At 38.9% G+C, this 24344-nt stretch overlaps 1 protein-coding gene across 3 annotated transcripts in view; it reads left to right on the top strand.

The window, feature by feature from the left end:
• The window catches only part of STAC (SH3 and cysteine rich domain), an 88097-nt gene that overhangs the window by 3240 nt on the left and 60513 nt on the right, over positions 1-24344 (top strand). The window contains exon 1 of one of the 3 annotated variants that reach the window (XM_089532667.1): positions 6761-6846. The exons of 1 other annotated variant lie outside the window; for it this stretch is intronic. Coding sequence is in view for 1 of the 2 variants with exons in the window: in XM_089532666.1 (XP_089388792.1) it covers positions 8288-8290 (3 nt within the window). In the remaining variant the exon portion in view is untranslated. Of the gene's footprint in view, positions 1-6760; positions 6847-8123; positions 8291-24344 lie in introns of those variants that run through there. One more of the 3 variants, XM_089532666.1, reaches the window with a different exon arrangement.

The raw sequence follows: 24344 nt of genomic DNA, 5'->3' as shown, positions 1-24344 counted from the left end.
TTCAAGTCATTCCTAACCCAACCCTATTGTAATGTTTTTCAGGCAGAATTTGTTCAAATGGAGTTTCTCTTTGCCTTTGCCTTCCCCTGAGGCTGAGAGAGTGTGACTTGCCCAAAGTCACCCAGTGTGTTTCCATGGCTAAGTAGACATTCAAAGCCTGGTCTTCCTGTATCCTAAGTGAACACTCAAACCAGTACACCATGCTGGCTCTTGAGAATACAGTCGGCCCTTCTTATACATGGATTTTTTATACACGGATTCAAGCATACACGGTTTGAAAATGTTCCAAAAAAGTATAAATTTACCTTGATTTTCCATTTTTTATAAGGGACACCATTTTGCTATGTCATTATATGTAACGGGACTTGAGCATACACGGATTTTGTTATACACAGGGGATCTTGGAACCAAACCTCAGCGTATAACAAGGGTCCACTGTATAAATATTTGGCCTAAATCTAATTGCCAGTTCCAACTAGAGTAGACCTAGTGGAACAAGGGACTGTACATAAGTGTTAATTGGATTCACTAAGGGGCTGAACAGACCACCCCAAGGGATGGCCTGCAGCCGCCTCTTTTGTCGCTGGATCAGGGCTATGGCAACTACACGCCACGGCCCTGATCTGGCATTTCTGCAGTGCAATAAGCAGCCACAAAAAGCGGCTCTTTTTTCTGTCACACAAGGATGCCCTAGCTGCGGTGGCGGTGGTTTTTCACCACTTCTTTGGTGCAGCATGTGTAAGCGCTGCACTAAAGATGCAGTATGATGCCGCCTGCCGTCTGGTCAGGCGAGCGGTGTGGGGGTAATGTGGAGGCAGCTTATGGGTAGCTGGTGTGGGAACACCATGCCCCCACTCCACCCTGAGGCCAGCCTGTTGAAGCCCTAAGATCCCCTTGGTCCATTCAGAATGTAAATATTTTGGCCTATATGTAATTGTGGTTTCCAATTAGTGAATCAAGGAGATTTAAATATCTATCAACTTGCCATTCAGCAGTTGACAAAGTGGGTCTAATGTGGCTGAGACTAGCAATTGTATTTAGGCCTCTGTGTATACAGCTGAATATTGCAGGTGAAATACATTTTCTGTGAAAACATTTTTGATGTTATAAAATGTTGTGAGGAAAATTCTGTGTATGCAGGTGAGAATAGGTATAGCTTGAAATATAAACACAGGGTGTTTAACTTAAAATTTTATTGTCGATAAGTTACATATTGATGTAGTGAATACAAGCAGTTTAAAGTTTGTGAATATTTGCAATGAGGGAGATGGCTTTCAAGTTCCTCTCTCTCTCTCTTTCTCTCTCTCTCTTGCTCTCAAAGGTTGATGCTGGGAAACATAAAATGAAGTGTGCTTGCAAATGTTTGTGGTCCTTCTGTGGTTGTTTCAGCTCAGTGAATTCATAAGTGCTAATAGTTTTCAAGTGATATCCTAACTAAGCCACTATTCAAACTAAATATGCTAATATTCTAACTATAGTTGAAAGGAAAAATTATAAGAGATAATGAGTTCTCCTTTAGTGTCCCATTTGCATTTAGAAATCCACATTTTAAAAATGCTTTTAATCAGGCAGATTTTTAATTTAAACACAATTATATTTTGGCTTCACTAGTAATTAACTGTTTGATAATGACCAGTTTCATTATGTGATGGATTACCTCTTTCAGTCTTGCATCTGAAGCAGAAGCACTAGTGGCAGCTCCTAATTCCTTTCCATACACAGATAAAATTGACCTGGCTTGCCATACAAACCAATGAAACCCCAATGTGGTGTGAGTCCTCTAAACATCATTTTTAGGTGTAGCAACTAACAGAAACAAACACAAGAGCGGGGAGGAACTGTTAGTCCACATGTAAAATGATAGATGACACTGTTAGCATTTCCATTGGTAGTGGGTGGCTCCTGTATCAATGGACTCTGCTTTGAGTTTTAATCTGTATTTAAAAGAACTATGCAGAGTGCCAAACCTATTTGGAGGATATGTTTCAGAACCTTGGATAGCTACTTTAAATTTTGAATTAAAACCCAGCATAAATTCACTGTCCCACTGACCTGGAAGCCACCAGCCACTGTTGATATTTTCATTGCATTAAGAATATTAAACAGTGACAGATGGATCAAGTCCTTTAGTGCTCTATAGGATGGGGTAAAGAAGTCAGGAGAAATGGAGGTCTGTGTTCTTTTTCCTTCCTGAAATTTGACCCTCTGTTCCAAGAGTCTCGAACTATGTAAGAAAACTCTTGACCCAAATCTACTAGAGGCCTAAATAGGGCGACTCTTCTTATCATGTTGGATAGGGCACAGCAATATTTTGATCCCAGTTCCCACTTGTTACAGCTTCATGGGGAATGACTTTAATAGTCCAGCTTTGTAGTTAAATAAAGTGGGCGTGGAAGATGCATTTACCCCTCAGCTGCCTTGCTCTTACCTGCCGGTGGAGCAGATAGCTATTATAGCTGGATGTTGTGTTTTTAATAGCTTTTGTGAAAGTGTTTTAAATCTAGAAAAGGCAATGAGGGCAGTCTTAATGCTCTTACACCTTTTCAATATAGCACTAGGATGGCTGTTTTTGCAATTCTCTGCCAACCTTTTGGACTTTAATCCAAGTCCTGTGCTGCAGAAACATGCTTACTTCTAATGCACTGTTCCTGCAGGTCCTTTTCTCTCCCTCCTGGCCTTAAAATGAGAAAAGGAACCCAAAGGTTTAGTTGTCATGGTGCTGTTTCATTACAACTCGCTAAAGTTGCTCCTTTTTACAGTCCACCAACCACCTTCTCACCTTAGATAGCAGGGTGAGGCTAATTTTCTTCCTTTCTCAGACAGGCTTCTTGAAATCTGTAGAGCTCTTTACAGGTACATGTGAACTAAATAGAGATTAATGTGATCTGTAGCAATATTACCATTTTAATGCCTATACTTAAGACAATTTTGCATTGTTTCTTAATGGATAGTTGCAAAGGGACCTCTCATCCCTCGTTCAGCTTGTATAATTTATAGCTAAGTTTGCCAGGTGCCTTTCACTGGATCCAATCTGTGACAGAGTCTCTGGACTTTCATTGCTGTGGAGAAAGCAATATCAGGCCAAATGTGCATTCTCTAGGTCAAGCCAGCACAGCTGACAAGTTTATGAGCTCACTTAGACAAGTCATCACACAACTCCTTTGACTCTGACTGAAATCCTAAACACACTGGTTTGGAAAGAGGTTCACTGTAACTGAAGCACATTCTTCTCAGTATAAAGGATTGCAAAGAAGTAACTTTAGCAAAAGAGAGCTCAACTTTTTTGTATAGAGGCTACGATCCACAATTCACTGAAATAATAATTATATTTCTGTCTTAGATGCACTTATTTGGCATACCACTTTCAGCAGAATATCCTTCCCATCTGAGTACATATTTTTATTTCACAACTACTCCCAAAATGTTGCTGTCAGTATGGTCGAAGGATTATGGGAATTGCAGCAGCCATGCTGGCAACAAAATTTTTGGAATTGTATTCTCCAAAAGTAACTTTTATACATTCTATTTCCAGATATATAATAATAAATAATATAGTATTTTCTTTTGAATACATTGTATATCCCTATTCCACCTTTTCTCCAAGAGATTCAAGAGAGCATGCTTATTCTCCTCCCCAGTTGATCCCAAGAGCAACCCTGTGAAGTAGGTTAAACTGAAAGAGAGAAGGAATGAATAGTGCAGTAAGTTCTATGGCTGAACCTTTATTTATTTATTTATTTATTTATTTCACATCATGAATCATGATGCGAACCCTAGTGTCCCTGGTTCTTGTTTGATTTTCTGCTAAACCAGGGCTGGCAAAATTGTGTTGCACATGCTCCCCAAAGCTATTTGCCCCCACCCTCTGTCTTTTCAGTCACCTCAGCCTTCATTTCCCTGCCCAACTGCCACCTCCAGTGAATTGCCTCTCCTGAAGCTTCCAGCAAGCTGCTCCTGCACTGTGTAATATTTTTACACAGCTTTTTACAACCTGAGGTAAACCTCTGGATCTTTCCTGCAAGCAGAACATTGGTTCTCAAATCTGCTGCAGTTGCCCAGACTTGTAATACACCATAACTACTCACAAAATTCATATTGTAAAACGTTGCATGGCCAAACAATATCTGGCTGTAGATACATAGGAGATTACATGATAAGTGAATGTGTTAAAGCATTCGAACTTCGAGCCCACAGACATCCAGATAGAAACCTATGTGAAAACCTTTCTCCCTCACATGCCACTTTTCTGTGTACATGAGGTTTTTCCATTGGAGCTCATTCACCAGTGCTAGTTCTACTACAAAGTAACTGTGGTAGCCACTAGACAGCAGCTTTTGGGTGTCATGAAAGGGAAAGCCTATTAGCCATGCTGGCCGAAGGCCCCTGGGAGCTGTAGTCCAAAAAACTAACCTTGCTGAACTCTGCCTTACCTCACCTACTTTACTATTGTAGATATGACTGGCACACACTTACGATAATCTTAAAGCTAGATCCTAAAATCTAGAAAAATGAGCTGTGCTCACAGCTACCTGTATCCATTGATAGCTGCTACAGGAGAATGGGAGAGAGGGGAACCTAGCAGCCATGCAATGTCACCAGCTATGTTATAGTTGCAGTCAAGTGGAGGCACCCTAAAACATTATCTTATGGAAAGATGCTATGGCCAACTATTATAATGGGAGATGACTCTTTGATTCCATAGCTGGTACAGATGCTGGATTAGTGCTTCAAATTATTATAAATGTAGGGCCTTTAGTATCAGTATTGTGTTATGCAAGCATATGTAGACCAGGACTGATCAATTTGTTAGACTACCACTCTCATTATCCCCCACCACTGACTCTCCTCACTAGAACTGATGGGAGATGCAGTCCAGCAGCACTGCTGATGTATATTATGGCACTATATTACACAAATTCTTAACATGTACTTAATGTATACCTGTTGTGTCACCTACTAAAATATACTATTGATCTTGGATCATATTTGCTGGCACTCGATCACCATATTATTTTCTAATGTACTATTAACACATTTATAGCAATAGGTTTATTCTATGATGGTGCTTTCCTCCTATGGTTTTTTGTTCTATATCAAGTTTTAATGGTTTTGTTTTACATTATCCTAAGTGCCTGGAAAGCAGAGAGTGCAATTTATAAATTAATGGATGAATATTTATACAATTAATGATTTTCTTGGTTGTTTTTTGTGGAATTCATTTTTTTAATAGTGGTGTTATAGACATCCATACAGCCTTAGCAAGAAAATATTATCATCATCCACTAAAAGGAGGTGATAATTATATAAACCAAAGTGCAGATGTAAGTTCTAACTGAAGTAAACATATTGAATCACATTTAAATATGTGTTAACTTACGAAGTCCCCATTGAGTCAATGTGTGTTCTAGCAGATTACCAATTTAATTTAGGCCATACAATCCATAATTTTGTAGATTTTGATCAAACTGTATTAATTAAAATAAGGGTTTCAGTGGAAGGGTTCAATTTGTGTTTTGTTTCCTAGTCTTAAAGAGTCATGAAGTATTAAATGATGATTTGTGGAAGAGCTTTTACTTTCTTTTCTCAGCAAGAAATGAGCATCTAACACTTTCCTACAAAAGTGGAAGAAGTTGAACAAATTCTTATCTTTTATACTTCTTGTCCCTTAAGCTTTGATTTAACTTTATAACCTAAAAGAACATTCCAAAAATAACTTAATATTGTATTAACTGAAATTCTCCATCTGTTCACAGTATCAGGACCTTATATTAGAGCTTTAGAGTTGTTTCTGTTGAATCCTACAAGTTATGGTTCTGTTAAAATTAATAACTTTTTACGATAAGAAGAGACGTGGTATATTCTTCTATGAAGTCAGATTATGTTGCCTGTTTCTTACAAGTGTCAGGATTCAAAATGAATTTGAATTTGAAAAATTGTCATAGGCAATCTACCAGTAACCTTTTTTAAAAGTTCTCCCTTTGTTGTTGTTGTTATTATTATTATTATTATTATTAACCTTTATTTATGAAGCGCTGTAAATTTACACAGTGCTGTACATGCAATCTTTTTAGTTAGACGGTTCCCTGCCCTCGGGCTTTGCAGATTTAAACTTTTGACCAGGATTTATGCATCTAATATTTATTTATTTTACACCATACCTTTCTCCTAATTTGAGACCCAAGGCAGCTCATAATGTAAGTTAAAACAAAACACAGTTAAAGTAATAGTTAATTCAAACGTTTAAAAACAATTAAACAATCATGTTTAAACTTCATTTTGAAACTGTTTAAAAGGCAGTGAAAACATCTTAATGGAAATTACAATGCAGCACGCTCCTATTAATAAAGCTTCTGCAAAGGCCAGTTAACAATCAAAGTGTGGGTAAACAAAAATATCTTTGCCTGCCAATATATAGGGAGCAGATTGGGAGGGGGGGGGACAGCCTAGTTGCTGTGGGAGGGAACTCCACAGCCTAGGCACAGCCACCAAGAAGGGAGCATTTTTGTACACCATCTTCACAGTCCGTGCCTCTTGCCAATTCTTTTTTCAAAGTTGTACAGCTGATGGATGAGCATTTTTGAACCAGAATGTTTCCTGATAACTTTACTGTTTGCAGAAGACAAAAATGTCCTAATTTATTTCCTTACTAAATTATTGGGGAATGTCCAGATGTTGGCTCCCTGCACTATGCATCAAAAGATATTCTGCAACTATTCTTGTTTTACCTCTTTAACCGTTTTTCACTGGTAAGGAAAAAGACAGAAGATGTGGTCAGAAAGCATTGTAGGCTAACAACTGGATGACAGCAGTATTTGGGCCCTCCATTAAATGATGTAAATGAAGTAGGTCAGTGGCACACCAAAATCCTTTTGTGGAAATGTCCTTGGTTGTTTTTTCCTTTATGAAGATAATTTTGGTGTTAGGTGCTTGTGTCTTAAGTCTCTATTCAGAGAAGTGTTTGGAATGTGATCAGGTTCCCATGCATGTTTGCAAGGCCAGACTGTTACACTCAGAGACAACCCCTTATTGTGCAGGCTGTCTTTCCTCCTTCCTCCCGATCACCAGAGTGTCTGTCCCTTTGTGGCCAAGAAGAGAGCAGTAAGTTACAGTGCCATAAGTGTTCCCTAGTTGTCAACCATAATTCTGTTTTGTTCTACCAATGTATCTTTTAGGGAGATGCTCTGCTGCCAGAATGCTCTGCCAACGTATTTGAGGTATTCTGCCAGCCTGTCTCATACACTGGTAGAAAAATATGTTAAGAATAACTTCCTGTAAGCAAAAAAAGTCAAATTAGTAAAAAATCCAAACTGATTTCCCAAAGTCTGGAATAACACTGCATGTTGTAATATAAGTGTAGGATGTTCTCTCACTGGAAAAAACAACAACACCTGTGTTTCCTGGCCTGTCAAAGACACTTAATGGGAGAAATATGCCTTAGCTGAAATACACACTCAGCCTTTGGAAATAAGGATGCCAGAGGACTTTGCTATATGTGCTATAATTGTTGAGTATATTAAATACATATCTTTATGAATGAATAAGGAATAAATTTTCATTTTATAATAAAGTATCATTGAATTTTAACAATTACCACAGTGATGGTCTGGTCCTTTCTCACATAAGGTGCATCAACTGCAGCCTTATCAATTCAATTTCCTTAAGCCTTTGTGGAGAGCTAGATTTAACACACATTTGTCCTGGGGGGCTACTGAACTGTTAGAACTATTCCTGGGCTCAGTGAGAAAGCTACTGTAACCTATCAACTCTGTCAACATCTAATGAAAGTTTGAGGGAAAAGCCCTTTATAGCACTTGTAAGCTTTCCCATCAAATCATTTCCTTAAATAGCTATGCCTCTTATTCATGACCTACCCACCCCCCACCATCCTAACAGCTCATGGTTTGTAAATACATCCTAATTAAATTATGTTTCTAATATAAACACCGGGACCCAGTTTTGAGCTAGATTATCCAACTTGCAATCCTATTGAAGCTAATTGGTTTTAAGTCATGGTGTGTTTGGCTGATAGAGTTGCATGGAGATTTCCCCTTCATAATGGAATTAATACCATCTGAGTCTCTGGTGGTGGATAGGTTACTGGCTATTGAATATTTTAAAAGGAAAGGAAATGGCATACGGACAATGTTCAGCCCTTCAGTCTGCTGAATAAACGTTCAGCAGACAAAGCGCAGTTTCAAGGAAACGTGACAAGAACTCTTTAAAAGCCCCCAAGAGGATTTTAAAATAGTCTACTATACCACAGCTGTTTTCCATATTTCTGCCTAAAATGGTGAGTACTGTACATGTTTGTGAATAAACAAGATTTTCTATACTAGGAGAAATGGAGAGGTTAGCTACCAGGCTACACCCATGACATGAAATGTTCACATTTGTATCTGTTCATGAGGTGAGAAAGAGGTACTCTTTGTTTATGAATTGCCTGATTTTAAGTTTCACTGTTGATCAAATTATTAGTGGAGAGTCATCTCATGCATTTGTCCTCTTCCTCCTTTACTTGTACATTTTGGTTAGAATATTGTCTTGCTAACTATTATTTCATTTGTATTGGAACGGCAGCTCAGTTAACTGAAAGGGGTATGAGTATATCCTAGATGCTTACTTGGTTTGGAATGTATCTTTATTGGGGTCCAAAATAAGATGAAGGCACAGCTCCTTGTCTAGGAAACTCCTATGTTGGCAGTCCCAATAAGTGTAGCATTAGAGTTGGTGTAGTGATAAAGTACTAGACCTGGATTTGGGAAATCCAGGTTCAAATTCCTGCTGGGCTATTAAGTGGATGACATTGAGATAATAAGTGTCTCTTCTTAAACTAGTGTTATTGAAAAGATAATCATTCTAAGAATTGCACTAGGTTATTGTAAAGATAATATAGGCTAACAGCATGCCCTGAACTCCTTGGAGAAAGAAATGAGATGAAGACAAAATTAAACAGAGAAAATAAAGTACTCTTGATAATCTTTCTGGATTCATCAGCAATCAAATAGCAGTGAATTGCACTGAAATAAGTACAGTATTTCTGTGGTTGAATGTTACAGTCACTCCTGTAGGACATGAGAGTACACAGTTTGCATATCTGAAATCAGAAGTTTCATTACATATTTAAACAAACACTTGTAGAATATAGATTTCTCTTTTAACATTTCTGGTGATGAGCACTACTTTTAAACAACTTTAATTACAGAGCAATTCTTATGACCCCAAGAACAGCATCCCAGGGACTTAGGACAGATCAGAAATGCCTGTCCAAGGTCAGAGTCAAAGCTCCAAGTCTTGGATCATACCTTCTTTCCACTCCCACACCAGATAGGCGCCCTTGTCCTATATGATATGGAGAGGGGAGAATTGGGAGGGGGGCATGGGCTGGAATAGGAGAGGTAGTAGCATTCAGTGCCTTCACATCACTTGACTACATCTACTACACAGGAAAACATTTAGATCAGCCATAGAGCAATGATACCTTGCAATGAGATGGAAATGTTTAGAGGATAGTAGTGCAGGGAGAGAAATACTGTTCTGTCCTCCATAGCACCCAGCCAGCTGAGACCTGGAAGCGTTTTGGGGATGCCAGAGCACAATGTTTTAATTACACAACTATCCTGCCTGACATTTCATAGGGCATTGATCTGTCAATGATTCTCAGCTGGGATGGCTAAAAGTACCTTATGTATATCTTTCTGACTGTAAAATCCTGATTAAAAACAAACCAAGTCCATTAGCTTAATGGCCTGTTATGAGCCTCCCAGAAGGATCTGACAAGTTGCTGTCTGACTATAGTCTTGAATTAAGATAGCAAGGCAATTCTTAAGTATTTGTTATGGGTATTGGTCTCAAAGAAATGGGAGTGCCATGACATTTGACAGTCCGGAGGAGCATTCGGTACTGGGGATAAGAGGTCACTGTTAGAATAGAATACAGAGAACCAGAATAATTTCCAATTGGCAAAGGAGTAAGACTATTTATTCAACTTCTATGCAAAAAAATATCATACAAAGAGCAGATTTAGTCTCAGAAGATATAGGAGTAAAAATAGGAGGAAGAAACATCAAAAATCTAAGATATGCAGATGACACCATAATATTAGTGGAAAATATCAGAGACCTTTTTTAAAAACCTTTTTTTAACATATCAAAATCTAAAACAATCGCTTAATATATATATAACAATTGGATTATTGCATACAATAATCCCAACCAAGCAAATATATAATATAACTTCCTGATATCTTCTCAATAACTGGTCCTATTACATCATATTATCTAGATGTCTTATTTTTCACATATAACAAAAAAATAAATATATATTGATATATGTGTGCATGTATGTGTGTGTGTCTAAAAAAGAAAAAGAAAGGCGAAAAAGAAAATTTCTAGCCTATGAAAAGATCATCTGGAGCTTACAGGCTCATTTAAGCTTATCATCTTCTACACCATCAGAGACTTTTAAAAATTGTTAATAAAAGTTAAAGAAAAAGGTGCAAAAGCAGGCTTACTGCTTAACATAAAGAAAACCAAAAAAATGACCATGCAGGATATACATACTTTTAGCTTAGATAATAAGGAAATGGGAATAGTCAAAGTTTTCCCATACCTTGGATCAAATATTGACAAAAATGGAGACTGCTGTCAAGAAATCAGAAGAAGACAAGGGCAGTGATGAAGGAATTAGACACAATTCTTAAGTGTAATGATATACAACTGAGCACTAAAGTTAGAATCATCCAAGCCAAGTGCTGCAGCCTTTGCCAGTTTGAATGTGGTGCAGTTTAAATGTTACATGGCAGGCAAAAAAGCTCAAGATGACTTAACCTTTGCTGGTTTGAATCTTGTACAATTTCTTTTCACTGCTAAAAGCTGCACAATTTTCAGGCAAGGCTACACAGCTCTGAGAAAAAAACTGTGGTTTCTGGGAAACGATGTGGGTTTCTGATCAAGCGTTTCCCATCATGACAGGGGAACATATTCTCAGGTATCCTGAAGGTATGGGATGAAAAACTGCTTCTTTGATCTCAACATCTGTCAGGAATCAGAAAAATCAAGATTTACTATCCCTACAACACATCGTATAATGCATTTAAGAAATGTGCGACTGAGTAAGACACATTGCTTTCCATTTAGTCAATAAAATACTGTGCTGAAAATAGGGTAGATGTGGTGCTGTTGTGTTTAACTTATATGTATTAGCCAAGAGATTAGTGTTGACAGACATCTCCCAAGATCCAGCTGTTCTTTTATTCTTGCCTTGACGTGACAAATAGCTTTATATTGTTTTAATGGCAATGAGATCAATTGTAGAACAAGTTTTCATGACCTATTGCTCTTTTCATCAAATATATTAAAAGTTTCAGCCAGCATTTCAGATGTAATATATATACAGTATACCTGGTTGGAGGTGATGTTCTATAGATAGAGAGATCAGAGACAAATTAAAAGAAGAAAGTACTATCGATAACAATTTTACTATTAAAATAATTTTTTGGTCCAAGACACACTACAGAAATAATCCCGTTTGAGACCTCTTTAACTGCCTAGGCTCAGTGCTAGAGAATCATGGGAACTGTAGTGTATTGTGCCACCAGAGCTCTCTGACAGAGAAGGCTAAATGTCTCTCAAAATACAGTTCCCAGAATTCCCTAGCATTGAGCCAGGGCAGCTAAAGTGGTCTCAAACGGGATTATTTCTGAAGTGTGTTTTCAACCTTGGTTGATTTTGCTAGGACAGACTGACATGGTTCTGGGCACCACAATTCAAAAAGGACATTGAGAAACTGGAGCGTGTCCAAAGGAGGGCGACTAAAATGGTGAAAGGTCTGGAAACCATGCCCTACGAGGAACGACTTAGGGAGCTGGGATGTTTAGCCTGGAGAGGAGAAGATTAAGAGGTGATATGATAGCCCTGTTTAAATATTTGAAGGGATGTCATATTGAGGAGGGAACAAGCTTGTTTTCTGCTGCTCCACAGACTAGGACCTGAAGCAATGGATGCAAACTGCAGGAAAAGAGATTCCACCTCAACATTAGGAGGAACTTCCTGACAGTAAGGGCTGTTCGACAGTGAAACAAACTCCCCCGGAGTGTAGTGGAGTCTCCTTCCTTGGAGGTCTTCAAGCAGAGGCTGGATGGCCATCTGTCGAGGATGCTTTGATTGTGATTTCTTGCATGGCAGGAGGTTGGACTGGATGGCCCTTGCGGTCTCTTCCAACTCCATGATTCTATTTCAAGTTTTACTGTCATCACTCTGTTGAATCTGAATACAGTGTGTATGGAGGCTATGGCAGGGCAATTGTGAGTGTTAAATTCTAGCCTAGACGCTTTGCTAAATGTGAAAGGCTAGGTCAGCTGAAAAGTTTTGTTGTTGGTAGTGTGTACCAGAACAATCTGGAAAAACTGAAATGGAGGACAAAATTAATCCTATTCCTTTACAATGGATCCGTGGTTTGGAGCAACTAGAACAATATTCCTAAAGAAATGAATCTATCTCTTTGCTGGATATACTTGAAGTCATATCATACCTAGCTAGAACAAGAGAGAGAGAGAAACCAAGCACATGCAAGTAACCGAGAGTCCTCTGTCTCTGGAAAAAGTTTCCTTTTTTTTTTAAATAGGAACCAAAGTCCAATGGCCACATTCCAACCTAGCGATTCAAGCCCATTGATTGCATGCAATCATTTGCTCGGTTATAGCCAATAATTTTGGAAGGAAACTTCGGACCAGTTATAACCCTGGTGATTCTAATAGCACATATGACAAGATCAGAAATAATGCCACTGAGACTTAATAGATATAACTTGCTGGGAAGAAAATTGATAGCCTGGACTTGTAAGTCACTTCAAAAAGGCTACTAATCAGCAACAGGCAGAAAATAAATGACCAAAGACTGTTGGCATCTGTAGTTTAAACACTGTAATGCTTTTACAAAGCTGTTCTTAAATGCAAGGCTATTTATGACCAAATGCAGTCCCCTCTGTGCAAGGGCCAGCTTTTGTAAAACTGACAGGAGCTTGGAAAAGCTACTTTTTTGGAGTAAAACTTTTCAGGTTCTTGAAAAAGCTTGAATTCATGTGTATGAGCCATAAATAAAAATAACTTTAAAGATCTGCTTGTTGATAAATGCACAAAATGTACTGATGGGGCATGGGGAGTGCTGGCAAGAATGAAGGGCAAAGAGCTCCAACCCTCCTTCGGCAGACTTCTGTATTTCTGTGCAGGCCGTGCAGGAGGGATGGAACACTTTTATGACCAACCCACTTGTTCACCAGCTGTGACCGCACTTGCTCCCATTTAGTTTCTGTTCACTTAAGGTTGCTGTGCTAGTACCAATACAAGGCTGGTTGGCTGAGCTTGATCCCCTCTAGACTGTCAGTGGATCTTAACTTCTTGTCTTTGAGAGCTGGGGAAAGTTACTGTTTTATACTACAACTTCCAAAATCATATGACTTAGCCAAGTTGGCTTGGAGAATTAATGTGTCTACTGCTGAACAACACTAATGTTTCCTGTCTCAAGAAAGCTTAATACTGTAGATAAACAGTACGTTGTATGTGCTTAAAACATCCAGTAGGTGGTGCTAGATGGAACTGATAGCAAATGTATAGTAATTTGAAAACGATTTCATGTAGTTGGGGCAGTTTATTTTCCTGTAGCCTGGAATTCCCTGGGCATCTAAATAAACCCATGGCAGGGTTGTTTGATTCTGGATAATGACTTCAAATTAGCAATCTTTCAAGCAACCCTGTTATCGCCAGCCATGTAAACAAGCTCCAAGTAGTTATTTTATTAACTACAGCATCAGGTTGTTCCACCACCCTCAGGAGCTTTTGAGACACAGTTTGAATTCCTGGGTTGATCTTTTTAAAAAGAGCATAAGTGACAACTCAGGAGACATCTTTTGCTTGATGCAGATAAGTTTTAAATAGCATTGGGAAATGGAGCATTATTCAAACACAGCACGCACGCTGCTTTATTAATGAGCCTCGTTTCAGTAAAGTCAACTGTTCTGAATGGAAAGCAAAATACTGCTGACCTAGTGTACATGCCAATTAGGCACAGACTTCACAGCAATAAAATGCTCAACACTGGTTGATGCTGACGTATCCTTTGGCTAATTAAGAAAATAAAATTAAAAAACAATCTTTCTATTTTCCTGTCACGCTCAGACGTGGCTTGGGGTTGTGACGAAAAAAGACAGATATGCTGTTGAGAATGATTGCTAATTTTCCATCTAGCATTTTTTTAAAAAATGCTTCTTGGCCTTTGGGCTAAGATCATGTGCAGCATTTTTAAAATACATATTTGTGTATAATCCTTCTCTCCTCATAACATATTTCACATAGTCGGGCAGTATCACAGTGGAAATTTCACACTGGACATTGAACTGTGGAAGAATTCCCTTGCTATAAATATATATGTTGGGTCTTCTAACTTGTAATAAAACAAGCTAAGGATTTGGGGCTCAGTTCCTGGATCCAACAGTCTCCCTAAATGACTACATAGAGAGTGGCAGGTGTTGGTGGAAATGGAAAACTGGTCTAGCATTAATAGATGGACCCCATTAGCAGCCACTGGAGCTGACAAGTAGCCATAGCATATTTCTTTTTTCATAAACTATAGTCAGGTATGTATATTACAGATGCTCATTTCATTATTTTTTGTTTGAACATATTTTATTCCTTCCTATGACAAAATGGTGCTTATTTCCATGCAAACATGTTTAACATCAGGGAAGCAGAAGTGTGCTCTATTTTGTTCCTGTACTCAGTTGCAACTGGTAGCACTCAAGTCAGTAGCATGGTAAATCAGCTCTGGGTTTTACTGTCAACTATCTGGAGCTATCAGAGGTGCTGCACCTCATCTCCAAAACAGGTTCAAGAGCTTGGACAGCTCCTTTAAAATTTGGAATAAAACCTGGAATGGATTACCACCCTGCGAGCGAAACACCAGCTGGTACTGCCTATAGTTATGTGGCTTTGATCTGAGTGAGATTAAAATGGAAAATTGGAGCTCTGGTGGCACAGTAGATAAATGTTAGTACTGCAGTCATAATGTTGTGAGTTCGATCATTGCAGGGCTCCAGGTGACTCAGCCTTCCATCTTTTCATAGGCTGGTAAAATTAGTACCCAGCTTGTTGGGGGCAATTGGTTAACACTATGAAGCAGTATAGAAATGTAAAGTGCTATTGCTATTGCTAAAATTGTATATGCTCAGAGTATCTTCTCCCCCCCCCCTCTTTTTTTTTTCCCCTGAGGAGGCCTTTTGGAGGGAGAGATTGTACTAATATATTTGGAAATGTAGAAGCAGGCATAAAGCATTCCTTTGAGAAGAAAATGAATCTTTGTTGCTGCTTTAGAAATACAATGCACTTCAGTCACTGGTTCACACATGCATGTACAAATACATCATTTGATATCCTCACTCAATGAGTCTCAATTGAATAGATAAAGTGTCACCACTGGGGGGAAAATTGGGGTTTTGAGATTATGAAGATTTCCACACCTGGCTCCACCACTGCTAAAACGTCTGTCAAGTCCTGAAACGGTGGAGGGAGCATGCATGTCTGGAAGCCAGACACACTTCCTCAATCCTCAGGGAAACGTTGCTCCATCTGGCATCCTTGAATTGTTGCAAGGGGAGCGGATTTCCTATGAATGCAAAGTTTGTATTCCTAGGAAATCTGCTATTCAAGGATACAAAAGAGGGAACGATGTTTCCCTGACGATTGAGGAAGCGCACCTAACTTCCAGACATATGCTCTCCTTCCACTTTTTCAGGACGTTTGATGGATGTTTTAGCAGCAATGGAGCCAGGTGTGGAAATCTTCTATGTGTCCCAAGGTGCCCATCTATCTACAATCAAACTATGATGTCTCATTCACACAAATGAACCACATATGAATGACTATTTAAAGATGCTACAGTCAACACCTGTCATCTTGTTATAGGCAGGCATAAGTCTACTTTATGCCTGCATATGCCCCTGTCACCGCTTCCTCCTCCTCCTACTTTGTCATTGTGGAGATTGGTATCCCTTTCCACTCTCCTAAATCACCAGGGTCTGAATATAGTTTTATTTTTTGTTGTTTTGATGTGGTTTAGTATTCATAACTGCTATAATAAGTACTGTTTTAAAGCACTTTTACCTTTTAAATTGCATTTTGTTCTTTTAATGAGTTATGCATTTTAATACTACACTCGTTCAATTCCATTTTAATGCCTATTTTAATGTATGTTTTTAATTGTATTGTTTTTTTCATTTGTAAGCCACATTGTGTCTCAATTTGGGGGAGAAAGCAGGATATAAATAAATATGATGATGATGATGATGAAGATGATGATGATGATGATGATGATTATCATTATGGTCATGATGGTCATGATGATGATGATGCTACCCTGAACTTATCACTGAGCCACTACAACAGCTGTTGAGGGGGTGTCACAGACTAGGTCCCTGTGGCATGCTAAAGGATGTGATTATTTCATGTCTGGCAGTGGAGCATAGCCCGATGCTTCTCTGATTACACACACACTCACACTCACAAACACATACACTGCACCAGCTGCAGAATGGCCATAGAGAAGGGCATTACAGCACCTCAGTGATAAATCTAGGGGTTGTTGAAGGCCAGCTCTACAGTAGTTTCACATCCAGTGAATGCTGTGCCATACAGGATTGCAGTCCTGTGTGGTGTGACAATACTGAAAATGCACATCCAAATGCAGTGTATCTATTTTTTTTCTGTGAGTCAGCATTACAGAGTTCTCATACGCAAGAGATTAGTTATAAACATATAGTTCGGTCTACACAGTGCTTCCTCTTGTATGAGTTTACCGATCAGTTGCCTTAAGTTCAGTTGTTTGTGTTGTCATCTCATTTTTTAAAAATAAAAAGCTTAATTGAAAATAATAATACCATCAATGGAGACAAGTGTGGTTGCATTAAAAGTTGGTGGGAGGGAAGCTTTGAAGGTAGCCAGAATTTAAACTGAGCAGGCTACTGTTTGGATCCATTTAAATCAATGGAACTTTGATCATGAGTAACTTAAATTTCATTGATTTCACTAGCTGACTCCAAGTCTGACTGTGTCTGGCTCCAAACCATAGGCCAGATCCCTTTCAACCTGTTGGGTGAGGAGCTAATCAATCATTCTGCAGTGGCTGAGCTCAAGGCCATGTTGCCAACATGTTCATATTACAAGCTTCTGGGCTTCCTCTCTCTTTTGTCTATTTTTCATTCAGCAGCTTGGATACAGGAGGTGAATTCTTTGCAGAAGCAAAACATCCACTTTTGTGTCTAGTCAAGTGTCAATGCCTCTATAGAAGATGGATGGCCAGTTTTAAAATAGAGGGATGTTTTATAAGTGCTTCTAGGACGGTAGAAAACTGTTGGACATAGCATGCTCCCAAGGCTTGGCATTTCTAAATGAGTCTCATATCCAAGAAAAATGAACTGATGCTCCTATATTGCTATGGGCAAGGAAAAGTCAAGCTCAACTAAAGGGTTGCATTTCAACTGTCCAGTATATTGTACAAATGGGTTTTTTTCTCTTCAGTAACAACTTTTCTTTGATCCTTGGGCATTCATAACAAAGCAGACAGGGAAATACGTATTGCTGATGTTTTAATAGGTCATAAAAAAAACCTACCACCAAATAATGAACAGATGATAAAGGGTCATCCTTTTTCTTTAAGAAGTGGGATTTTTGAACCAGTACAATTTTTGTGTTGCATCCAGATTTGGTAATACTAAGAGCAGACTTAGTGAAATCCACGTTAGTAATGATCCACACTGCAGAATTAATGTGTATCCCCCAATCAAGAGTGATCTAATAAATAATAAATAATAAAGTTTTTATTTGTATACCGCCCTTCCTTCAGATCAGGGCGGTTTACAGCAATTTGAATAGGATAGGACTTTGCTGGCCTCTGGAGAGAAGAGACTAGAAAGTAAAAGAAGTGTGGCATGCCTGCACCACGTTTGGGGAGACATGGGGGTGGGGCTCGGGTTATTTAAGGCCTGTCTGCCTTTGTTGTTGGCTGACCCTCCCACCTCTACATCAGTGTGAGATTTTTCTGGTTATTTCATGGCCAGGTAGGAATTTTCTCCCCTTTTCAAGGGTTTTTGCCTACCCCACACTGTTGTTTGGGGACATTGACGATTGTCTAGGGTGTGGTCATAAATAGGTTTCCTGGCATATATTTAGCCCAGTGAACACCTATGGCACCCTCTTGGGTGAATGTTAGGTCTCTGGAACTGCCTCTTTAGTTCTTGAGGCTAAAGGAGTAGGGAAAGACAGTTGCCTTGGGCTGGCCTAAGATATAAACCCTCACTTAAGTCTTGTGAGTAACATGAGGGGATCTTGGGTTGACGTTCCAGATACGGGCCAGCCAGGGTGCAACCCAATCTTGGGTTGCCCTTGGGGCTCAGGTGTTTTGCCCAGGGGAGGCTGGGGAGGTGGTTGAGGAGCTCATCACCTGCCCCAGCTGTTCCCACACTAGGTAGTACACCAAAAAGGTTATCTCACAAAAGGGATTTTGATAGATCAATTGCCTGCACATTTATTCAGTATGTTCCACTGGGTTTAGTAGAACTTACCCCTGGGTGGACACATGCTTGGGAAAAAGCCTTAAAATTAATTGGTCTTATTTTTAAGTAAGTATACTATCACATCTCACTATATTTGTGTTAATTATCTTTAAAAATAAAGAAGATCCTAAGAAAGGCAAGCATGATAGGTAATTGGTTATTAGCTATCATAGATGTACACTTATAAACACAAAACATTGTAAAGCTCACAATCCAGGCAAAATTACACTCATAGAAATCCTAGTGGTTTTAGCTGATGAACTGAGTATATGACTTTATCTCTGCTATGTAAACCAATAAAACTAAAAGTTCATCAGTTCAGCTGCATCATGTTTCAGATGATAAATAATCATGCATTTAGGAAAGAACAAAGGATTTCCCAAGAAGAACAACAAACCAGGACCTTTAGCATTCCCTCTTCCCTAATGCATCTGGTTCATTTTCTCTCAGAGAAAAAAAGTAAAGTGCAAGCTATACAGAGAGTGCAAGCTAACCTAGGACAACAATAAATATGACTCATAAAGGTGTTTGTGTACTGAGTGTCTTTTAGTCAAGCAGCAATAAAAGAAATGCTGCAAGTATCAGCTTCATTAAAGCAGGCATTCAGCAGCATGGAATATTAATATGCTGCTTCCCTAATCTTGAAGTAGTAACTCTCTTCCTTTGTACTATATGAAACAGTCAAAATGGATGAAGCACTCATAAAGCCTGTGGTAAATAATAAGTGAAATCCACAAGTCTGTGTGCTTTTTTTCTCTAAGTGTGCTGATTTTACTCATGGGCTGTAATATGCTTTGATTTTTGGAAGAGGTTGCAAAGAACAATGAACTGACAGTCACTGGATAGAAAAGCTATTTACACTCACATTTCATAACTTGGATTGTATGCCAGAGATTTTTTAAAAAAAATCAGGAAGATCTCAAAATCTTTCAAGAAGAAGATGTTTTAGACATTATTAGGTTAGGACAGCATGCATCTCACAGGAGAACTCTTTGGTTTGAACATTCAGTAGGGATGAACATTAAGCAACACTGGGTAGTTTTAGTCTGGTATGATTTACATGTTAGTGAGATTTGAAAAACCTTTACATGTAGAGGATATGAAGGGGTATAGTGCATAGAACGGACCTATGGTGTCAAACATGCTGGCCAGCATGTGAGACTGTGGCAGTAAGCAGAGAGAAGGGAAAGCTGGCTCACCTGGGATTTCCCAAACTGTGGGGAAAATGTGCTGACCAAACCACCAAATCCCACAACACACTAACAATCTCTCTCTCCCAGATTTGTGTCCCATGTTTCCACCATGTTGTACTATGAGGAAACAAAAACAAGAATGTGTTAAAAAAGAAAAAGAAAAAAGAACAGTTGTTGGAGAGAAAGGCCCTAGCTGAGGTTTTCACATAACATACTAGATTTTTTAAAAATGTCTGTCTGTTTGTTTGTTATTTTGGGAACTGTGGGTGGTGCATTCAGTTCTGTGAATGCCTATGCTTACAATTTTACCACCTCAGTGAGATCTAGGTCTTTTTATTCTACGTAGTACTGGATTTCTTATTAAAGAAATATTAAGACTACAACAACCCCAAAATGCAGTGCAATCAGGTTGTGGAGAATCTTTTGAATGGGAGCCAGGAGAGATTTAGATGTCCCAGTTTGGTGATTTCACTTGTCCTTTTGTATCTCTGAATTGCACAAAACTAAAATGTTTCATGTTTACTTAATAAAAACCTTCACAGTAGATGAAATCTAGGAAAGTTTAACTAGATTCAAAGTTTCATGGTTAATGCAGGCTGGGAATTGGTTGCAACTTGCAATGAGCTCAGTTCATCTAAAGTCAGGTTTACTTACTCTCATCGAAATCAGTGAGCCAATTTATCATGATGAATTTAATTCTCCCTGATTTAAATCAAAGAGTGCGATCCTAGGCATGTCTAATCAGAAATAACCCCCACTGTTTTAAATTAGACTTACACCTAGATGAGTACAGTACTGTATATGTGTGATTGCAGCCTTAAGCACAGCTTACCGTACATACTCGACTATAAGTCGACTTCGTGCATAAGTTGACGACAGGTTTGGGGGGCAAAATTATGGATTTTGATATGACCCTTGTATAAGTCGAAGGTAAAACTTAGGGGCATGTAACAAAGGATCTGAATGGTGAAGCAAAGGAAAACAATGCCAAAGAACATGTAAAATTATGGCAGGCATAACTGTTTTAGCTCACACTAAGGGCTGGGTGGAAGAGAGAGAGTAGAGGGAGGTCAGTGCTTCTAGGACAGACTGCATTCTTACCTATCACCAGGGGATGGTTCCCTTTTAAATAAGAGTTAAAGCATAATATTTACATTTGACCCATGGATAAATTGACCTAAGTTTTTGGGGTCAAAATTTCTAGACTTATACATGAGTATATACAGTAGTTGAAACAAATCACTATATATTTTATTGCATATATTCCTGTTCAATATTTTTACTAATATCTGGAAATGCGTTCTGTGAGTAACTGGTTATGGTGGAGTAGGAGTGGTGGCTGATCCTTTCTTTGTGCAGTCATATGCCTTACATTACAGAGGTCATTTTTATATTGGAGGAAATCCTCTTTCCAGAAAAAGTACATTGAAAATCCAGTTTAAAGATAAAGAGCCATGAGATGGAAATTTGCTTGTCCACAGCTATCCCCTGAACAGTGGAGTGAACAGGCAGACAAGTGATCTGGGCACAGCCTTCCTCACTGTGGTGAAAAGGCCTGTATTTCCACTAAATTATGATGAGGATTTCTAAATATGCATCTAGGATTAAATCAGAGGAACATTACCAATCTAGATGTTGTTGTTTTGTTTTACTAAGCAATGTCAAGATCTTTTCTGTGATGTTGATATTGCTGTCTGTGCATTCAAGTCATTTACAGCTTATGGCAACCCTAAGCCAAACCTATCACAGGTTTTTTCCAGCAAGGTTTATTCAGAAGAGATTTGCCATGCTGGAAAAAAGGGACTGAGTCTGGGAGAGTGTCTCTTGCCCATAGTCACTTGATAAGTTGTCATGGTCCAGCAATGATTAGAGTCCTGGTTTCCCAGAGTCCTAGTCCAATATTCAAATGATTACATCACACTGACTCTCTTCTGTGATGTGTGTATGTGTACATGCCTTCCACCTGCATGTAGAGTTATGGCACACCCATGAGTATCATAGTGTTTTATTAGGCAAGGAATACTCAGAGATGGTTTGCCAGTTCCTTCCTATGAAATGTAGCATGTGATTTAAATTTTAGCCTATTTTTCATTTTTACTTCCTATTTCCTGTTTAATTCTCAGTTCTGTAAAATGAAGCTTACAATTTCCACTTTTATAAGTTACTTCAAGTCAACACACATAATACTTCCTACCCGTGTTTTCCCTACAGTGCAATCCTTGGCACATTTCCTCAAAGGAAGCCCCACATAGTTCAATGCAGTTTGTGTTTTGTGGAGTATACTTGGGATTGCAATCCAAGATTTTGTTTGAAGAAGCTTTGGCTTAAGATAATCCAGAATGTCATCTTTGCATTGAGACACCCAGTGAAATCATTTACAAGCAGGTTTTCCTGTTTGTTTCCCTGGAGGGAGGCTCTCTGAGCATGCTTGCCTTTGTGCATGTAAAGGCATTTCTTCGATAGAACTGTGAATGTGCAACAGATGGGGCGGATTCAAAATACTGGGCTTGTGAAGGACAAGTGGCTGGTGGCTATGACTCCCTCATTCAGAAAAATGACCAGACTGCCAGTTGAATCTTCCTTCAGTATGGGTGATGGGTTAGCAACGGCCACTACATTTGAGGGCAACAGGCAGGTTGTGTGATATACACAATGATGTCTCATAGAGAAGGAGGCTATAGTGGCCACCATTGGCATCCATATCAGTCAGGCAATGATTCCATTTCAAATTTTATTCTGAACTTTGAAGGAGCTAGCCAAGGTACTGATCAATATCCCCAAAGAGATTTCAATGTTTTGAATAGTTCCTTAAAGTCTGGAATAATAGTAGGATGGATTCACTGCACTCATAACATGAAAGCCAGGTACAGTAACTTGCTTGAGAAGGATATCTGAAGTTTCTCCCTCAGTATCATCCTAGCAGTTGCCTCCCTATACCTGATAGGTACCTAATAATCCAAAACACACTGCAGAAATAATCCAATTTGAGACTGCTTTAACTGCCCTGGCTCTCTGCTAGGGAATCCTGGGAATTATAGTTTATTGTGACACCAGAGCTCTTTGACAGAGAAAGCTAAATGTCTAACAAAACTATAGTTTCCAGAATTCCCTAGCATTGAACCAGGGCATTTAAAGTGGTCTCAAACTGGATTATTTCTGCAGTGTCTTTTGGACCTTTATGTTAGACATGATTTTGATGCCATAGTGATAATAGTTTACCTGAAACAGTCTAGGGACAAATGAGAAATGTTGGTGAGTAACTTTGGGAGAGATTTTTTTTCCCTGCAGTCCAAGATTCCACTTATGCTGAACCCAACTTGGAAAAGCTTAAAAGGAAAAATGATGTCAGGTAGAGAAGGGTAGACATTTAATTGGCAGTGGTTTTAGAAATTTCCCAGTGCAGTGTTGTTGTTCTGTTACACAATCAAATTCCAGCGAGTGGAATTTGTTTATGTTTGCAAGAAAAAAAGGAAAAGTAACAAATGGGTAATGGAATCCAACTCCCTTAACACTTTTCATTATTCGTAATGCATGAAATGTTGTATCAATCTCTTCTAACTAGAGGAAATAAATAAAATGCAGGCGGGGAAAACTGACATCAAATGTTTGTAATGTGGAGAAACAGCAGGGGAGAACTGTAGAAAGTCTATGGTTCCCATCCCTTATTGCAGTTGCAGATTCATAATCTAGAGTTACAGATCCTTAACTGCTCTGTATAATGTTATACTGTGTATTCACATTAGCCAAGAATGTAAGTATCTCTCAAACGCACCTTAAACTCCAAGGAGCCACTCCGGTGATGGAAGCCTGTTCTATTGACAGTTAGGTCACAGCAGAAGACCTTTTCAGTCCTGACTTAGCAGTGAGTGAGACTGCAACAGAGAGACACAGGGTCCCTGCTGCAGTTCCTTGTCATACCACAGATCTTTGAAGAGAAGAGGCTAGAAGCATCATCCTGCTGTGCCCTGATCACCAGCAGGAGACCTCCATCACTTGGTGAGACTTCTAGCTGTTAAGGTAGTTTTTGGTGGTCAGGCCAGGAGACAATAATTATGCATTCATAACTGAATTGGTGATGCAGGATCTTGGCTTTAGTTTTAAAAATGGTTCAAGAAGGTGTGTGAAAAGGTTCATTCTGATATGTCTGGTTCATATGACTACTTTCTCCCATTACTGCTGCTTAGAATCTTGGTCTTAGATCAACCGTTCCTTGCATAGGACCTTGTCAGATGTGTAAAATTCCCATCATCCCTATTCATACTGACAGGGGATGACTGAGGCTGTAGTTCAGCACATCAAAAGGCTGCAAGATAGTGAGATATTATCTTAGGTTCTTTGTGTGCACACAAAATGTGCCTGCTGAACTTCACAAGAAATGTAATGGTATGATTATAATACATCCATATTACGTTATTATTTTATATTTATTATTGGGCTTAGTTTAATTTTTAAAACCCCTGTTTTGGATATTTTGTCTGGGGAAGGAGAGGTTTGAGATCAGACTCTCAAACGACATGAATGCTAGGGACGGAAAGAAGATGTGCAATTATTTGT

Source organism: Sceloporus occidentalis, unplaced genomic scaffold, assembly GCF_023333645.1.
Source record: "Sceloporus occidentalis isolate IW3139 unplaced genomic scaffold, rSceOcc1.0.p SCAF_7, whole genome shotgun sequence".
In the NCBI taxonomy this organism is placed as follows: Eukaryota; Metazoa; Chordata; class Lepidosauria; order Squamata; family Phrynosomatidae; genus Sceloporus; species Sceloporus occidentalis.
The sequence above is the reverse complement of the archived record's forward strand: the minus strand, read 5'-3'. Positions and strand labels throughout refer to the sequence as shown.